At 37.3% G+C, this 20,216-nt stretch overlaps 1 protein-coding gene across 1 annotated transcript in view; it reads left to right on the top strand.

Moving 5' to 3' along the window:
* The window catches only part of atg5 (ATG5 autophagy related 5 homolog (S. cerevisiae)), an 18,961-nt gene extending 289 nt beyond the window's left edge, over positions 1-18,672 (top strand). Inside the window, exons 2-4 of the mRNA XM_056251658.1 lie at positions 5,960-6,077; positions 18,356-18,492; positions 18,533-18,672. Coding sequence (XP_056107633.1) covers positions 5,960-6,077; positions 18,356-18,492 — 255 coding nt within the window. The 3' untranslated portion in view covers positions 18,533-18,672. The remainder of the gene's footprint in view (positions 1-5,959; positions 6,078-18,355; positions 18,493-18,532) is intronic.
* Positions 18,673-20,216: the final 1,544 nt, after the last annotated feature.

Genomic DNA, 20,216 nt, shown 5'->3' with positions numbered 1-20,216 from the left:
ATGGGAGTGGGCGGAGCTAAAGTGCTTGTTCGATTCTCTGATTGGTGTAATTTCTGAACAGCATCATGGGTAATGTAGTTTTTCACTAGGGCTGGGTGATAAACTATATCATATTGAGATCGCTTTAAATAGCTATTGATAATATTCAGCGTCTGCATCTCAATATATGAGGACATGAACTTTTCTGAGAGTCACTTCACAAACTTTTCACCGTTTTATTTGATAAACTACCGTTAAATACACACTGAAACTGATACTGACAACCCGGCAAAAGAAAAGTTCGGTGTAACTTCAAGAAATTATGACAGAAATGCATCACTACTGGATCGTAAAATGTACTTCTCAGTGTAGTAATAATAATAATAATTTTTTTATGAACATCCGTCAGATATTAAGTGTTAACAGTGACATGTTTTAGTAAATAATAATAATATTTCTAAGGAACATCATACACGATATTTTTTTCGTTCATGTTTTAAATGTATACAATTCTGTTGTGCAGCATTTTATTTGACAAAAAAATAAATATGCAATGTTTTGTTGTAAATTAATTGTTATATTTTCACTTGATTACATTTTAAAAGCTTTACTACATTGTTATAGTTTATATAAATTTGTTATTAAATTATAAAACCCTGAATCCCAAAAACAAATAAAATAGAATTTAGGAAAAAATCTAATTGATTTGATGGGGCCCTAAATTAAAAGGTAGCTAGTCTGTGGAGTTTAATTGTGAACAAACACATGTGCATGTTTGCATTAATTCTCAAGGTCTAACAAATATGTGGAAAGCATTTCCTTCCCCTTTAATGGCAAATTAATATTGTGATAAATATCGATATCATATGATATGGAAAAAGAAAGTCGTGATAATATTTTTGGCCATATCGGCCAGTCCTATTTTTCACCAGCAATTCGTCTGTTAAACATGATTATTTTAAAAATAAGTTGAAATAATGCAAGCTGACTTTAAAGCTTATAAGTTATCCTTGGAAATCTATTTCCCTATGGAGAAAATGAAAGGAGTTTTTACTTTTTTAGTTTTTTGTTATTTAATGTCAGCGATATAAGACAAGGTGTGGTGATATCAATCTTTTTTTATGTAAATAGATTTATGAAGTTTATTACTCCATCGTTAGAAGGAGACAATTTTAATAGCTTTTTGATTTACCGAACTGCTTTTGTGTGACGCATCAACAAATGTGATGTCAAGGCTTTATCTGTGTCTTTATATCTGCAATTGTAACATCCACTGATATTAATAATTTCATATCAACTCTATGATATATATATTTGAGCCATATAGCTGTTCATATAGCCACAAAAGCTGTTGCCAAGTCATTCCCAGAATGCTATTCACTTAATTTCCTGGCCATTTGTATGCTCTCATAAATGTGTGTATTTGTTTGAATGTTGGATTTGAATGTTTGAATATTTGAATGTTGGATTTGAATGTTTGAATATTTGAATGTTGGATTTGAATGTTGGATTTGAATGTTTGAATATTTGAATGTTGGATTTGAATGTTTGAATATTTGAATGTTGGATTTGAATGTTTGAATATTTGAATGTTGGATTTGAATGTTTGAATGTTGGATTTGAATGTTCGAATATTTGAATGTTGGATTTGACTGTTTGAATGTTGGATTTGAATATTTGAATGTTTGGATTTGAATGTTTGAATATTTGAATGTTTGGATTTGAATGTTTGACTGTTTGAATGTTGGATTTGAATATTTGAATGTTTGGATTTGAATGTTTGACTGTTTGAATGTTGGATTTGAATATTTGAATGTTTGGATTTGAATGTTTGAATGTTGGATTTGAATGTTTGAATGTTGGATTTGACTGTTTGAATATTTGAATGTTGGATTTGAATGTTTGAATATTTGAATGTTGGATTTGACTGTTTGAATGTTGGATTTGAATGTTCGAATATTTGAATGTTGGATTTGACTGTTTGAATGTTGGATTTGAATATTTGAATGTTTGAATGTTTGGATTTGAATGTTTGACTGTTTGAATGTTGGATTTGAATATTTGAATGTTTGACTGTTTGAATGTTGGATTTGAATGTTTGAATGTTTGAATGTTGGATTTGAATGTTTGAATGTTTGAATGTTGAATTTGACTGTTTGAATATTTGAATGTTGGATTTGAATGTTTGAATATTTGAATGTTGGATTTGAATGTTTGAATATTTGAATGTTATATTTGAATGTTGTATTTGAATGTTTGAATATTTGAATGTTGGATTTGACTGTTTGAATGTTGGATTTGAATGTTCGAATATTTGAATGTTGGATTTGACTGTTTGAATGTTGGATTTGAATATTTGAATGTTTGAATATTTGAATGTTTGGATTTGAATGTTTGACTGTTTGAATGTTGGATTTGAATATTTGAATGTTTGGATTTGAAGGTTTGACTGTTTGAATGTTGGATTTGAATATTTTAATGTTTGGATTTGAATGTTTGAATGTTGGATTTGAATGTTTGAATGTTGGATTTGAATGTTTGAATGTTGGATTTGACTGTTTGAATATTTGAATGTTGGATTTGACTGTTTGAATGTTGGATTTGACTGTTTGAATGTTGGATTTGACTGTTTGAATGTTGGATTTGACTGTTTGAATGTTGGATTTGAATATTTGAATGATTGGATTTGACTGTTTGAATATTTGAATGTTGGATTTGACTGTTTGAATGATTGGATTTGAATGTTTGAATATTTGAATGTTTGGATTTGAATGTTTGACTGTTTGAATGTTGGATTTGAATATTTGAATGATTGGATTTGAATGTTTGAATATTTGAATGTTTGGATTTGAATGTTTGACTGTTTGAATGTTGGATTTGAATATTTGAATGATTGGATTTGAATGTTTGAATATTTGAATGTTTGGATTTGAATGTTTGAATGTTTGAATGTTGGATTTGAATGTTTGAATGTTGGATTTGAATGTTTGAATGTTGGATTTGACTGTTTGAATGTTGGATTTGAATATTTGAATGTTTGGATTTGAATGTTTGAATATTTGAATGTTTGGATTGGAATGTTTGACTGTTTGAATGTTGGATTTGAATATTTCAATGTTTGGATTTGAATGTTTGACTGTTTGAATGTTGGATTGGAATGTTTGAATGTTGGATTTGAATGTTTGAATGTTGGATTTGAATGTTGGATTTGACTGTTTGAATGTTGGATTTGACTGTTTGAATGTCCCGTTTGACAAATTCAATATTTGTTTAAATATTTAAATTGGCAGTTGGTATATTTAAAATTCATATTATCTAAATATTATATTTGATAGTCATTTGAATGTTTATTTAATTATTTGATTTCACCGTTTGAATATTTGAATGACAGTTGAATGACAATAGATTTTTTTTTGCTTGACTAGTTCATTGGCCTTTTTAAAAGTGGGCATGAAAAGGAAGTTACACTCATCTCTTTTCCTCGATATATATACTGTAATAACTCCTGTGTACACTGTGCTGTCAAAATAACTACCTTATAGAAAATATGATGCCTCGCACACCCGAATCATTCATAGATGCATCGGATTAAAGTCCAATATGAACTCGAAAAATGTATTAATCTCACACACTATTCACACTTACATCATAACAAAAACAAAATCTAATTTTCAAAGACATTGTTATTTTCCAACAGCCATTTTTGGTGAAAAGGATAAAAGAAGAGAAGGAGATGCTGGATGACAGGATTTTGTTTGAATAAGAAATTAATGTATGAATTTCAAATTATATATATATATAAAAAAAATATATATATATATATATATATGCATAGAGAGAGAGATATTAGATGTGATGTAGGTAAGCTGGTTTATTTTTTTATTTTTTTGGCTAGTAGAAGTTCTGAATGGCCGGTAACTTAAAAATTTAGTAGTCAAATTGGCCGATGAGTGAAAAAGTTAAATTCAAACCCTGAATGTTTTCAATATTCAAATTTCTCAACTGTTTTTTTATTTATTTATTTTTTTAACTTTTTGACCCTAACCCGGGATTAAGCCCAGGCTCTGATTATTCCTGAAAGATCCTATAATAGTGATCATGATATGCAGTCTGAGACCCGAGCGCGTCTCCGTCCTCCGCTCTCCTGCGCTCAGAGAAAGGCTTGTGACGGTTCATGTGTTGGTCTTCCAGGTCGAGTGTCAGGGGAGTTGAAAAGAAAGTGTCGGCACCCAGAGTATCACACTTCTCATCAGCATCAGGAGCCTTTCGGGTAATGCCGAGCTCAATAATTAATCCCGGCGTTTAAAAATGCATGGAAGTAGCTGTCACTTCTCGCACTCTCTCTCTCAGATGATCTCGGTGAGTCAGTTTTTCTGGAAACCCGATCGAGAGCGGATCATCCTGAGACACCTTCTCTTCCCGAGACCCGAGGGTGTCGGTGTCACCGCAGCTTTTCACGGCACCAACATCGAGTCCTATTGTTCACCAGACTGTGTTTGTCCAGCTCTTACAGAATGACACCCTCGGTCACTGACCACATGCGAGACGTGTGTGAAAACTGGATCGCGTCCAGCATTCGACACCTCGAGGCCGAAGGAGAGACTATGCCGTGACTGCCGGCTGTTAACACACTCAATATCCCGTTCCGCTGTTCACAGATCACACACACTACTGTGGGTTCAACACAGCCGCTCACTGACAAGATATTAACACATGAATTATCTCGTTAGCTCTCAATAATGACACAACGACCACTCTATTTTAGAAATAGTTTCTATTTCTGCGACGTCGCGGCTGAAACTACAACATGCGAAGTATGACGATGATAAACACTGATTATGTGCTTTATTTAATGTTAAAAGGATCTAATGTGAGTTTGTTGTGCGTTACAATATTGTGTTACTCCCTAAAAATAAGTAATTGCGTTACTTTTTATGGAAAGTGAAGTTACATCACTATTGTTACTTTTTCTTACCCGTGCACCCAGCAGTAACTAAGAAGCAACTAAGTAACGCAATTACTTATTTTTTAGGGAGGAACACAATAATGTTACTGAATAAGCCTCAGGCTGAAGGAAATGTAGATTAGTAGAAAAAAGTAGTATCGTCATTAACTTGTATTTAGACAACAGAACATTTCTTTTAAAATCCCCCTGTAGTCAATCATTTTATCCCTTAAAACTCATCTTTGATCACCAAAATGAAATATCTTGAATGTAACTCGACACCCTTGCCTCATTTAGTATGCTCGGTTCTATGAATATGCAAATGAGCCCCGCCTCCACTCACTCACTCAGCTCAGAGATCCACTGGTTGACGATCACACGTTGATCTGATTGGTTACAAGGTCGTTTGTGACGTCAGAAACACCAGCGATTTCAAACCGTGTTTTTGAGACTGTCTTTGGTTCACTGCAGTTTTAAGGAGAAAATACTGTCGACTTATGAATTTACACATGGTTTGTCTTACAGCATATTAAAAACACCACATGGACACATAAACAACATTAAACGCTGGATTTACCTCAAAACTGACCTGAAAACCATAAATGTTCACTTTCTATTGAAAGGGCTGTTGGGTAATTTTGCAGCTGGCAGAACTTCTGTTCAATAACCAATAACAGTCTCGCATATCAGCTATCTTAATAGCTTTGAACATATGCTGTATTTTCAATTTACATTCATAGTTTTGGGATTTTGTGTGGAAATGACATTCTTCAATGACACAATTCAGATTCAGCTTTTTTTTTGAGAACGTTACACTGTGATTGCACTGTCATTATTTATTTATTTTAACCTTATTTAACCAGGCACGTCACTTAAGAACAAGTTCTTATTTTCTTTCAACATTAAAATGGACATACAAACAAACATACATTACAATAAACACACATATTTACACAGTTTTTATCACAGCTTGTAAATGTTTTAAATGATATCTCCTAAGTCAGTCTAACAGTGTTGCTCTCTGTCCCGCTGCAGACGACGAGTGACCGGCCGTTCATCCAGAAGCTCTTCCGGCCCGTGTCTGCCGAGGGACACGCTCTTACACTGGGGGACCTTCTGAAGGAGCTGTTTCCCTCCAGCATATGTGCGGAAGGTGAGCCGTGTTCGCTGTTAAAGGGGACATATCATGAAAATCTGAGTTTCTCCGTGTGTAAGTGCTATAATCGGGTCCCGGTGCTTCTACCAACCCCGAACACGTGAAAAGTGAAACCCAGTAACTTTGTTTTGGTGGGCCTTTCTCTGAGAGCATGTCAAACAATAAGACGATCAGATTTCGCTCCCCTTCTGACGTATGAAGAGGATCTTATTATAATATTACCGGCCCTTAATCTGCACGTTTATAATATTACCGGCCCTTAATCTGCACACGTTTATAATATTACCGGCCCTTAATCTGCAAGTTTATAATATTACCGGCCCTTAATCTGCACGTTTATAATATTACCGGACCTTAATCTGCACGTTTATAATATTACAGGCCCTTAATCTGCACGTTTATAATATTACCGGCCCTTAATCTGCACGTTTATAATATTACCGGCCCTTAATCTGCACGTTTATAATATTCCCGGCCCTTAATCTGCACGTTTATAATATTACCGGCCCTTAAACTGCAAGTTTATAATATTACCGGCCCTTAATCCGCACGTTTATAATATTACCGGCCCTTAATCCGCACGTTTATAATATTACCGGCCCTTAATCTGCACGTTTATAATATTACCGGCCCTTAATCTGCACGTTTATAATATTACCGGCCCTTAATCTGCACGTTTATAATATTACCGGCCCTTAATCTTCACGTTTATAATATAACCGGCCCTTAATCTACACGTTTATAATATTACCGGCCCTTAATCTGCACGTTTATAATATTACCGGCCCTTAATCTGCACGTTTATAATATTACCGGCCCTTAATCTGCACGTTTATAATATTACCGGCCCTTAATCTGCACGTTTATAATATTACCGGCCCTTAATCTGCACGTTTATAATATTCCCGGCCCTTAATCTGCACGTTTATAATATTCCCGGCCCTTAATCTGCACGTTTATAATATTCCCGGCCCTTAATCTGCACGTTTATAATATTACCGGCCCTTAATCTGCACGTTTATAATATTACCGGCCCTTAATCTGCACGTTTATAATATTACCGGCCCTTAATCTGCACGTTTATAATATTACCGGCCCTTAATCTGCACGTTTATAATATTCCCGGCCCTTAATCTGCACGTTTATAATATTACCGGCCCTTAATCTGCACGTTTATAATATTCCCGGCCCTTAATCTGCACGTTTATAATATTACCGGCCCTTAATCTGCACGTTTATAATATTACCGGCCCTTAATCTGCACGTTTATAATATTACCGGCCCTTAATCTGCACGTTTATAATATTACCGGCCCTTAATCTGCACGTTTATAATATTCCCGGCCCTTAATCTGCACGTTTATAATATTACCGGCCCCTAATCTGCACGTTTATAAACTGTTCTGTGGTTGAGCGCAGACGACACTGAACACTATTGACCAGAACATGTCACCGCTGTCTTATAAACACCTCAGGAACTGTGGACACTTGTGGAAGAGTTCAACATGATGAGGAGATGATCAGTGTAACTCCACAACAACTACAGAAATGTCTCCGCTAACATTCAGAAACGTGTAAAAGTGAAGCTCTCCCTGAGTCTCTCCGTAAGGCTGCACTCGCTGCTGGTTATTCCTGATTCTGGATCAGTGAGATTGGCCTGTGCTGTTATTGCCGGAGTCTCTGAAGCTCGTGTGAAGACTCCGCCCTCTTCTGAACAGAGGCGGAGCTAAAGCTCATTTGCATTTAAAGGAACATACACAAAAACGGGGGGTTTTTGCTCACACCCAAAAAGGGGCAAATTTGACAAGCTATAATAAATGATCTTGTATTTTGAGCTGAAATTTCACTCACAAATTCTGGGGAAACTATAGGTTTATATTACATCTTGTGAAAAGGGGTGTAATATGTCACCTTTAATCTCTCACGGGAGGTCGTAATCAAAGATTAGTGGAGGAGACATTAGAGGAAAACATCTGGAGATAGACGGAGGAGATGTGAAAAGGGAAAGACAAATGAGGGTTGCATGAATGAAATCCACAGCCAAAACAGAGGCGGTGTGTGTTTCTCCTGATGGGAAGTAGATAAGCAGACAATAGCAGTGAGGAACCCAGCACATCTGTGTCTATTCAAGCCCTGATGCTTTGTCTGTGGTTTGGTTGAAGAGAAAGTGGCACTCTGTGTTTTGTTATTGCTCTGCCTCTTCCAGATATGTGGGATCTGCTCTGATAAACGCTCAGGGAAACACATCGCTCTACCTGGGAAAGGCCTTTTCTGTCACAGGACTAGGGTTGGGGATTCTTTGATTTTGATTCCGCTTATCTATTCCTGTGTGTGCGTTTTAAAGGAGTAGTTCACTTCAGAATTAAAATTTCCTGGTAATTACCTCTCCTCCTCCACATCATCCAAGATGTTCATGTCTTTCTTTCTTCAGTGGAAAAGAAATGAAGGTTTTTGAGGAACACACTCCAGGATTTCTCCATATAGTGACTTCAATGGGGTCCAACGGGTCGAAGGTCCAGATGTGAGTTTCAGTGCAGCTTCAAAGTCTCGACACGATCCAGCCGAGGAATAAGAGTCTTATCTAGACAAACCAGCGGACATTTATAACACAATACACATTTATATACTTTTAACCACTAATGCTGGTCTTGCTCGAGCTGTGATGCGACACACATTACGTAATCACGATGTGTTCCGGTTCAGAAATGTAGGAAATGGCGAAAAACGTATTCTCATTTTCTCCTCCAACTTTAAAATCTTCCGACATCATTATTTTATTTATTTATTTTTGTAAATGTCGTTTGACTTAATCTTTTCACGTTCTCTCTGTAAACACTGGGTCTGTATTTTCGCCTACGTCACGCTTGACCTTTCACCCTGATCACGTAATGTGTGTCGCATCATTTGTCGCAAGACCAGCATTAGTGGTTAAAAGTATATAAATGTGTATTTTGTTATAAATGTCGGCTGGTTTGTCTAGATCAGACTCTTATTCCTCGGCTGGATCGTGTCGAGACTTTGAAGCTGCACTGAAACTCACATCTGGACCTTCGACCCGTTGGACCCCATTGAAGTCACTATATGGAGAAATCCTGGAGTGTGTTCCTCAAAAACCTTCATTTCTTTTCCACTGAAGAAAGAAAGACATGAACATCTTGGATGACGTGGAGGAGGAGAGTGAATAATCAGGAGATTTCAATTCTAAAGTGAACTACTCCTTTAATCAGGATTAATCTTTTTCTTTTGTACATTTTATTATATTTGATTTCAATTTCTGTACGTTACCTACCTGAAAAACTAAAAACACTTTATTTAATTTGGTTCATGGTTCAATTGTGCTATTGCTCATTTTTGTTCGTATTTTATTACTGACCGTGTCCTTGTCTTAAATAATGTTTGAAATGTATATTAGTTAGTCTAACCGTTTTTGCTGTGGTGCTTTTGTGAAAACCATAGGCACCATAAGTGTTCAGGTCTTGGTATTCAGCTGCAACAAAATGTTTTTTGGAAAAATACATTTGACTTAATTTTTTTCTACCTTATTGGAATCAAAACTTGGAATCTCTAAGAATCGGAATCACTAAAATTGAAATGATTCTCAACCCTACTTGAGATGGTCTCAGTTCATGTATCGTTGGCTTGATTAATCATTCATCAATACACACATGAGTAAATATCTCCTCTTTGTGACTTGAGACGTCTTGTTTTATCAGCAGTTTTTCTGTATTGTGTGAAGCTTTGGTGTTTTAGTGCCACAGATGATGACTTGCAGTCCTGTTATGTTTGCAACGAAATGGGGATTCCCACAAATAAAAATAAACAGGATTTGCAGTCAGACTGACTTGTAATGTACGCCCAGTGGAATCTGTTGATAGATTTGATCCATTTTGGGGGTAAAAATGGAGACATGCTCAAATGTTTCGGCCTCTCCTACGCTTTTCACAATAAGATAACGAATTTATATATATCGAAACGGTGATGCACGGTAATCTAAAATTTCCCTTTGTTCTGCTTTAGAAGTTGGTCAGAAGAGTGAGGTTTTATAGTGAATAAGAGGGTGTGTGGTGGTATTGCTTCAAATAAATGAATTGCACAGAAAACCCCCGCCCATCATCCCTTCATATCCACCCACGGGTTCAGAACGCTCCAGCTGGGCCGCCCACCTCCATCACACGCTCGCACACACTCTCACACGCTCTCACACACTCTCTTACCTTCATAGTGTGATAATAAACGGGGTTAGTGACTCAGAAATGATCTAAACTCTAGATTTTGAGGTTAGAAATCAGAGGGCTTTTAATAAGACTCAATGTTTGATATGTGACGTATCGTAGTTTACAAATTTTTTTGTTTGAAATGTACAGTCAAACCAAAATGTATTCAGACACTCTTAACATTTCTCACATTATCTCAGTTTATTCGCTATAGTTCAGGAAATGGTGATAAACATGAGCAGAACTCAGAGTTCTCAGATCAGTGGATATTTGACTGGTTTTGTCCGTCCTTCTGTTAGACTCTCACACATGAATTATGTTGAATATCTGTCAGCTGTTAAATTTAACTACACAATTAGATAATACCAGTTTAGCTCAACCAGTGACCAAGCAATGCTTCATGTTGTTCAGTGTGTGTGTAAAAAGAGCATTGGCAATTTCAGAAAACACACTGAAGAAAAAAACATGATCAGCTCAAAGTGGAGGAATCATTTCTGGTCCCACATCTTTATTAATGTCACTGGTAGTCTCAAAGAGTTATTGGGTGTAATATGTCACAGTTTACTTTGTTCTGCTCTCCTCACTTACATAACTGAACTATAGTGTCCTGCACACAATAGTGAAACATATCAAAAATCATATCTGGTGTCTGAATATTTTTTTTATTTGACTGTACATGAATCTATAAGGCAGAGCATACACCTTTAGGTCTTGTTTTGAATTAAGTTTTGATTTGAAGGGTTAGTTCACCCAGAAATACATTCTGTCATCTACTCGCCTGTAGTGTTGTCACGGTACCAAAATTTCAGTATTCGGTACCAATACCAGTGAAAATCCACGGTTCTCGGTACCAATTTCGGTACCAAAGCTTAATTTAGATAAAATTTACATATATTAAAGTATATATCACAGTTACAAAGATGGAACTGTAGTATTAAAAACACTTTACAATAAGATTCTATTTGTTAGATAACATTAGATAAAATGACCTAACAATAAACCATAGTCATATACTGTAGCAATTATTCTCCTTGGGGTTAATTTAAAAATATACTAATACATTTTTAAAATCAAAAGTTTTATCTGTTAGCATTATTTAATGCACAATGAATGAAGTGAACAAACATGAACAATCAAGTGTTTGTATTAAATAACATTCACAAACATTAATTAATGTTGTAAAAATATATCGTTCACTCAATGTGTTGATGTTAACACATTAAGTAATGTTAATGAATGGTATTGTAGTGTTACCAAACTATACAGGAGATAAAACATGTTTTATTTGACTTAACTGTAGCCTACTTTTATTTAATCCAAAACTGCCAAAAATGTCACTCTTGCCTGTTTTCAAAACTTGAGAACCCTGTAGCTGATTTCTAATGCAAGGGCTAGAAATCAATTAATTCTTTGCTGATACTTCCTCGTCATCACGGAGAGCGCAGTTTGCACCGCTTTCTCCTTCTCTCCTCAAGCGCTCGCTCTCGCGTGTCTCCGCTATGCAACCATGAACAGTGACGCGCCTGGAAAAACAAGCTTGCACGTCGCTTCTATTATGAGCGCGCTTCCCGCGCGCCTACATTTGAAATTTGCACGCGCAAAAAACGTGCTATGTGAACGTGTGAACGGCCCTTTATGGCAACGTGACATTAGCCTAATTCAACATATTTCCATATGTGGCTCTTTCCTCCTTTCTTGTCAACAAGTGGATTCAGAGCCAACGCTTAGCAGCGCCGCCGGTCGCCATGTGTTTTTATGAAGAGGACGCAACTCTGCACCTTTCGGACAGCGCATCAAGAACCGGATTAACCCGGTACTCGGTACCTAGAAAAGCTGGTACCGTAACCGTTAATTTTTTTAAGTACCGACTTGGTACCGAAGTACCGAGTTTTTTGACAACACTACTCGCCTGTATGTCGTTCCAAACCCTTCAAACTTTCATTCATTTTCATAACACATATTAAAATATTTTTAATATGCTTTAAGGGAAACCATGTGTAAATTCATAAGTCGACAGCATTGCTGAGTATTTTCTGCTTAAAACTGCAGTGAACCAAAGACAGTCTCAAAAACACGGTTTGAAATCGCTGGTGTTTCTGACGTCACAAACGAGCTTGTAACCAATCAGATCAACGTGTGATCGTCAACCAGTGGATCTCTGAGCTGAGTGAGTGAGTGGAGGCGGGGCTCATTTGCATATTCATAGAACCGAGCATACTAAATGAGGCAAGGGTGTCGAGTTACATTCAAGATATTTTATGGCATTAAGACAAGGAAAAAACGTTTAAATATGTCATTTTGGTGATCAAAGATAATGATTGACTATAAATCGTTCAACAAGACAGAATTTTGTATGTTAAATGTCCACAGGATGATGTGAGGAGCATCTGTGACAGAAGCTCTCATTGGCTGCTTGTCATGTTTGTTTCTATGACCCATGTGATCGTCTTGACCCCGCCCTTCTTCTTACCTGATTATTGGTTTATTTGCCACACCTGTCCTCTATTTCCCTCCTGATTCCCTTCCCTGTGTTCTCAGAGCGTTGTCTAATGTACGTCGTGTCGGCCATTTGATAAAGCCTTTTCCAAACCTGACTCTGAGAACTGTGGGATTTGGCTGGTTCTGGTTCCGACTACTGAAGTTTACATGCCAACATTAGTGCCAGCAACGCCGAGGTCATCCCAACACGCATAGTTTATTAGTAATACCGGCGCGCAGAAGGCCACGCTCGGGCTTTCCTGTGGGCGTTCCTCATAACTGATGAACTTGCAAGTTGTGAAAATAAAAGCAAGTTGTGTTCGTTTACTTTATGAGTTTGTGTTTTTGAATTCCCCTCGCATCATTCTGAGAGTGAGAGTGGGGACGCTCCCACCTTACACACACACACACACACACACACTCACTCCACGGGGGCCCGCACACACATTTGAACTATTTATTTAAGTCCACTTAAAAGAAATGATTTACAGGGGCATAAAAGCTATAGATGCAGCAAATGCATGTTCATCATGATGGCCCAGTGGCACACAGCAGATCTCCACCGTATTCAGCGTCTCTCGGTGATGGACACAAGAATGTTTGTACATTTTAACCGAAGATGAGAAAACCCTTTATATGTCCTTCACTATAAGGTCCAGTGTTCTGTCGTGGCGTGCGATGTACACAGCCGTTCGGGTTTTTAGAAATCAGAATTCTCTCATGGATTTTATTTTATTCCAATAACCCTGCATCAGTTCTGTTATGACGTGGGGTTCTGCTGATGAGAGTGTGTGTGTGTGTGTGAGGGTCATCCTGTGTGTAGTCATCTGTGCCGGCGGTCGGTGAGTCCCCTGTTCTGGTGTACTTGTCTACCTATCTAAGTGGGGACCTTGGTGTCGTTACACACTCACCAACAGGGGACCGCCGAGCCAACCGTGTGTGTGTGTGTGTGTGTGTGTGTGTTTTCACTTCTGTTGAACTGAAGACCAGACTAACTGTGCAGTGCCAACACACTCGTCAGAGGATCTTATTAAACGCTCGTTATATACACTATTATTCACTAGCATTCTTCATGGAAACTTTTTGTCATTATTATTATCATTATCATCATCATCAATTATATTATTATTTAATAATAATCATAATCATAACCACCTCCACTAATACATCTACAGTGCTATTCTAACTTTATTTTAGTTTTATTATAGCAGTTTTAATACTTTTATTTGTATATTTTTTGTTTTCATGTTAATTTTAGTTTAATTTTTAGTCGTCATTATGTGATTTTGTCATTTTATTAGTTTAAAAAAAATATTGCTATTTAGGGTTAATTCATTTATATTTCATTTTTAGTTTCTATTTATTTCCAGTTAATAATTTTAGTGCTTGAACTTTTTGCCAAAGTAACATTTCTAATTTTCATTTAGTTTAAGTTCTTCAACTGATTTTTTATTTTATTTTATTTCAGCTTAATTTTAATTAACTGAAATGTTTTATTAGTTTTAGTTAACAATAATAGCCTTGATCTACAAGTGTTCATTACTCCAATTAGCTCATTGTTTCTGACTTTTTTAATGAATACATGTTTATCTAACTGTGATTTGTTTATGTACATTTCTGAAATACACGGGCCATTGACAAATAAGGTTTTTAAAAGTTTAAAAAAATATATAATTTATTTTGAAACCATTTTTTAGTTTTACTAAGTGTTAACAATGAGATTATGTGGTTTTTACAACCACACTTAACACTGCCTATGTCATTTTTTACAAGATGGACAAAATCTGTCACCAAAAAAGTCATTCGGTTTAATGAATATTTCTGAAATGATTAATTTGCAGATAAGTTCCTCAGACAGTTCCTCTGATAACAGATCACTGTACACTAATGTGGACTCATGTATTTTCTGTAAAGCTGCTTTAAAGCGATGTGTATTGTGAAAACCGCGATACAAATAAATGTGAATTGAATTGTTTTAGCACAAACATATCAATAGGTGATATTGAAAAGAAAAATAAGCAGCACAGCACATATAGACAGTGGGTTAGCCGTTAGACATGGGACAGCTGAAGAGTAGCGCTGGTGTACTGGTTGCGTGGCTGTAGTTGTGTTGTTGCCCCTGACAGCTCAGCCGATGATGCATGACTGTAGTTCAGGGTAATTGATCTGACTGAGGGAACGCTGAGGCCGTGCCTTTTTGACCACTCGTTTAATAAACAAAAGAGTGCATTATGAGGAGAAGTTCCTTCCTGCGCTCGTTATCAGTGTCCCGAACCTCTCAGCCCTGAGCTACAGCTCACACACACTGATAGATGAGGACTGTGTGTGTGTGTGTGTGTGAGAGCTACAGCTCATCACACTCTGATAGATGAGGAGAACTGACCTGATGAAGTGCGTGTGTGTGTGTGTGTGTGTGTGTGTGCTGTTCAGGACTCATCGTAGGGATGTGTTTATCTGGAGGGTTTAAAGCGATAGTTTACCCAAAAGTGAAAATTAGCCCATGATTTACTCTCCCTCAAGCCATCCTAGGTGTGTATGACATTCTGCTTTCAGACGAACACAATCAGAGTTATATTAAAAAATGTCCTGTCTCTTCCGAGCTTTATAATGGCAGTGAATAACTGTTTCTGTTTTGAAGTCCATCAAAGTGCATCTATCCATCATAAAAGTAATGCACTTTTATGATGGACAGATGCACTTTTATGATGGACAGATGCACTTTTATGATGTATAGATGCACTTTTATCATGGATGGAAGCACTTTTATGATGGATAGATGCACTTTTATGATGTACAGATGCACTTTTATGATGGACAGAAGATGCACTTTTATGATGTACAGAAGATGCACTTTTATGATGTATAGATGCACTTTTATCATGGATAGATGCACTTTTATGATGGATAGATGCACTTTTATGATGTACAGATGCACTTTTATGATGGACAGAAGATGCACTTTTATGATGTACAGAAGATGCACTTTTATGATGTATAGATGCACTTTTATCATGGATAGATGCACTTTTATGCTGGACAGATGCACTTTTATGATGTATAGATGCACTTTTATCATGGATAGATGCACTTTTATGCTGGACAGATGCACTTTTATGATGGATAGATGCACTTTTATCATGGATAGATGCACTTTTATGATGTATAGATGCACTTTTATGATGTATAGATGCACTTTTATGATGTACAGATGCACTTTTATGCTGGACAGATGCACTTTTATGATGGATAGATGCACTTTTATGATGGACAGATGCACTTTTATGATGGATAGATGCACTTTTATGATGGACAGATGCACTTTTATGATGGACAGATGCACTTTTATGATGGACAGATGCACTTTTATCATGAATGGATGCACTTTTATGATGGACAGAAGATGCACTTTTATGATGGACAGATGCACTTTTATGATGTACAGAAGATGCACTTTTATGATGTATAGATGCACTTTTATGATGGATAGAAGCACTTTTATGATGGACAGATGCACTTTTATCATGAATGGATGCACTTTTATGATGGACAGAAGATGCACTTTTATGATGTACAGAAGATGCACTTTTATGATGTATAGATGCACTTTTATCATGGATAGATGCACTTTTATCATGGATAGATGCACTTTTATGATGGACAGATGCACTTTTATGATGGATAGATGCACTTTTATGATGTACAGATGCACTTTTATGATGGACAGATGCACTTTTATGATGGACAGATGCACTTTTATCATGAATGGATGCACTTTTATGATGGATAGATGCACTTTTATGATGGATAGATGCACTTTTATGATGGATAGATGCACTTTTATGATGGATAGAGATGCATTTTTATCATGGATAGATGCACTTTTATGATGGATAGATGCACTTTTCATGATAGATTCACTGCCATTATAAAGAGTATCTAAATCGAGTATCTAAATCCTAGAATATCTAAATCGACTGCTGGCGGTAGATCCTTTTCCTATTTAGCACCAAAACTTTGGAACAGTCTTCCTACCATTGTCCGGGAAGCAGACACACTCTGTCAGTTCAAAGCTAGACTAAAAACACATCTCTTTGACCTAGCATACACATAATACATTATAGACTTCTATAAATTCAATGTTAGGCTGCATAGATTAGGTCAGCCGGAACTGGGAACACTTCCCTTAAATCTTGATGTACTCGCTACATCATAAGAAGAATGGCATCTACGCTAATATTAGTGTCTTTGTTTATCCCGAGGTTTTCCCGCAGCCTGCCGGATCCAGGCCGTGTCCAGATCTGACGAAGGCGATTCGCCTGGACCCGATGACAATGCAGTGCTGAAGTATCCACTATCCTCTCCCTATGGAGGATCCCTTTCCCACTCTACAGATAAAGCGCTGTGAATTCCGGCTCGCGTACCCCGAAGTGATAAAATAAAACAAAATTCTGTATCAAAATTTATAGGCAAGAAAAGTAGTTTGTTTAGGCTGGGTTGTATGAATTACAAACCTGCGCACATATTTTAAAAAGCACATAACTATAGAATTCTGAATGTGCATGTGAACGCCGTCAGCGTTAATCACAGGTTCGCGTTTAAAGTCTGATCATTTCGACGGAGGTGAATCAATCAAAGTTAACTTTAGCTGGAAATAACATTATTTGAGAACCGCTATAACGCCAAAACAATCTCTGTTACCTTAAATTATATGTTTATCTCTGTAAAGCTGCTTTGAAACAATTCATTGTTAAAAGCGCTATATAAATGAAGATGACTTGACTTGACATTATAAAGCTTGGAAGAGCCAGGACATTTTATATATAACTCTGATTGTGTTCGTCTGAAAGAAGAAAGTCATACACACCTAGGATGGCTTGAGGGAGAGTAAATCATGAGCCAATTTTTCATTTTTGGGTGAACTATCCCTTTAAGGGCCAAACCGCTATGGTTTGCCGGTTTGCAGGGATCATCAGGTCGTGATGTAGTTGTGTAGTGTTGGAGGTCATGCTGATGTCTGAACCATCACTTGCTGTCAAACTCAAACTGCATTAGCTGTTTAACCTCAGGGGTCAGCAGGCTAATGTTATAATGTCACCGCCTCCAGCGGTTCCTTCAGTTTTACACTCATATGCAACCAGTGTGTAAACGTGCTCAGATGATGATCATGCTGTGGTTTAAAAACGTCTGTTTATGTAGTTTACACATTTCATGGTTTGTCAGAAAGGATTAGGATGAAATAATCTGATTCCAGTTCTTCAGGAGCAGGATCATCAGCACCAACATGTCAGCAGTTGTACAGTCACAGTAGTGATGTCGTCTGTCACCAAAACTCAAATGTGCTCATTTTCAACATTCTACAGCACAAAATTAGGCTGATTTTGCGTCCAGCATTTGATTATTTTCTTGAATACCATTGAGCCGTATTAATGTTTAAGATACAAAATATCTCTAAAAGTTGTATTCTAAAAATAAAAACAAAAAACGCACTGAACTACATCATTTCTTGTTAGTATGACGTGCTTCCCTTGATGCTTAACTGTGTCCTTTTCCCTCCTCCTCCTTCTCCTCATCCTCCTGTTCTCAGACGAGCCGAAGAGGTTCCAGGTGATGGTTCACGGGATCGAGCCGCTCCTGGAGACACCGATGCAGTGGCTGAGCGAACACCTGAGCCACCCGGACAACTTCCTGCACATCAGCGTCATCCCGGCGCCCAGCGACTGATCCCGGCGATCCCACCGGATAGAGGATCTGCACACACACACACACACACACACACACACTCCTGATCTCTCATCGAGAAGCCTTCCTGAGAGACGGTGCTCATCCCACATTAACTCTCCCGTTCCCACTCTCGAATCCCACTAACACACGCTTAGACTCGCACATCTGTGATTATGATCAGGAGGAGCGAGCCACTAAACTGCAGTACGGGACGGGATCATCATATCCCATGGTGGGAAGTGATGGAACTTAAAGCAGGACAAATCATGCCTTTAGGATTACAGGGACAGATATAGGAGACTTCATATAAACATGACGGTGAGATGTGTGTGTGTGTGGTTTCAGCTCACAGGAGGCCGTTACTGTAGCTCTCGCTCACACACACCGTTATCCTTCCTTTAATTATCTGGGAAAGGGTTTTCCTTCGTTTAGAGACTAATATTGTATCAAAAGTCAGTCAAAAGCCAAACAAGCACATTGACATATCGCACTGTTTCCGAGGAACCTTACAGTATTTCCTTTCTCTTCGTCTCTGAGCGTTTATTTACCCCCTGCCTTGTGTGTGTGTGTGTGTGTGTGTGTGTGTGTGTGTGTGTGTGTGTGTGTGTGGGATGTGGGACTGTAGACGACACACAGCTGACTCTCATTATTGGTGTGTAGGAATCGGTGAGTGTTTTCCCCGGAGCGACACACACACACACACCGCAGAGCTCACGCCACTTCTCGGCAGACTCTTCTACACACAGAGGCGTTTGTGTACACACTCTCAGATGTTTAGATCATTCCTCGCATAATCACTGAAATAAAGATGTGCAACCCGTCTCTGCTAATAACACGGTTAAATCAAAACAGTTCAAATGTGTGTGATTGCTTTTCTGTCTTTGCTAGATTCATTTAAAATGCATTGAATTAAAACTATTTTATAGCTATGAAGTGTTTCTGTGTTTATTAATCATATCTCTCTCACAGGATCTCAGAAATCGTTTCAGAGAAACTCTATTCACACGCTAAGACTCGCATGAGATATTAAGTGCAACATCCATGATGAACATTTCAAACAGTAGTGAGTTATCTTCACATGATCTCAGTGTGTGACAGTCAAACCAAAAATGATTCAGACACCAGATATAATTTTTGATATGTTTCACTAGTGTGTGCAGGACACTATAGTTCAGTTATGTAAGTGAGGAGAGCAGAATAAAGTAAACCGTGACATATTACACCCAAATATTCTTCACACAGAGACTACCACATTTAAACACATCTGGGACAAGAAAGTATTCAGTCACTTTGAGCTGATCATGTTTTTTTTCTTCAGTGTGTTTTCTGTAATTGCTAATGCTCTTTTTACACACAGACTGAACAACATGAAGCATTGCTTGGTCACTGGTTGAGCTAAACTGGTATTATCTAATTGTGTAGTTAAATTTAACAGCTGACAGATATTCAACATAATTCATGTGTGAGAGTCTAACAGAAGGACGGACAAAACCAGTCAAATATCCACTGATCTGAGAACTCTGAGTTCTGCTCATATTTATCACCATTTTTCTGAACTATAGCGAATAAACTGAGATAATGTGAGAAATGTTAACAGTGTCTGAATACATTTTGGTTTGACTATATGTTCAAATTAACCAAATGTATGTTATTGGTCTTATGAACAATTCATCCTTTCTTGTCTCCTTTAAAAAAAAGCATTTTATTGTTAAAGTATCATAATA

This window comes from Rhinichthys klamathensis, unplaced genomic scaffold (assembly GCF_029890125.1).
Source record: "Rhinichthys klamathensis goyatoka isolate OS25496 unplaced genomic scaffold, OSU_Roscu_1.1 h1tg000087l_1, whole genome shotgun sequence".
Taxonomy (NCBI): Eukaryota; Metazoa; Chordata; class Actinopteri; order Cypriniformes; family Leuciscidae; genus Rhinichthys; species Rhinichthys klamathensis.
This window is presented reverse-complemented; position numbering and strand designations above follow the sequence as displayed.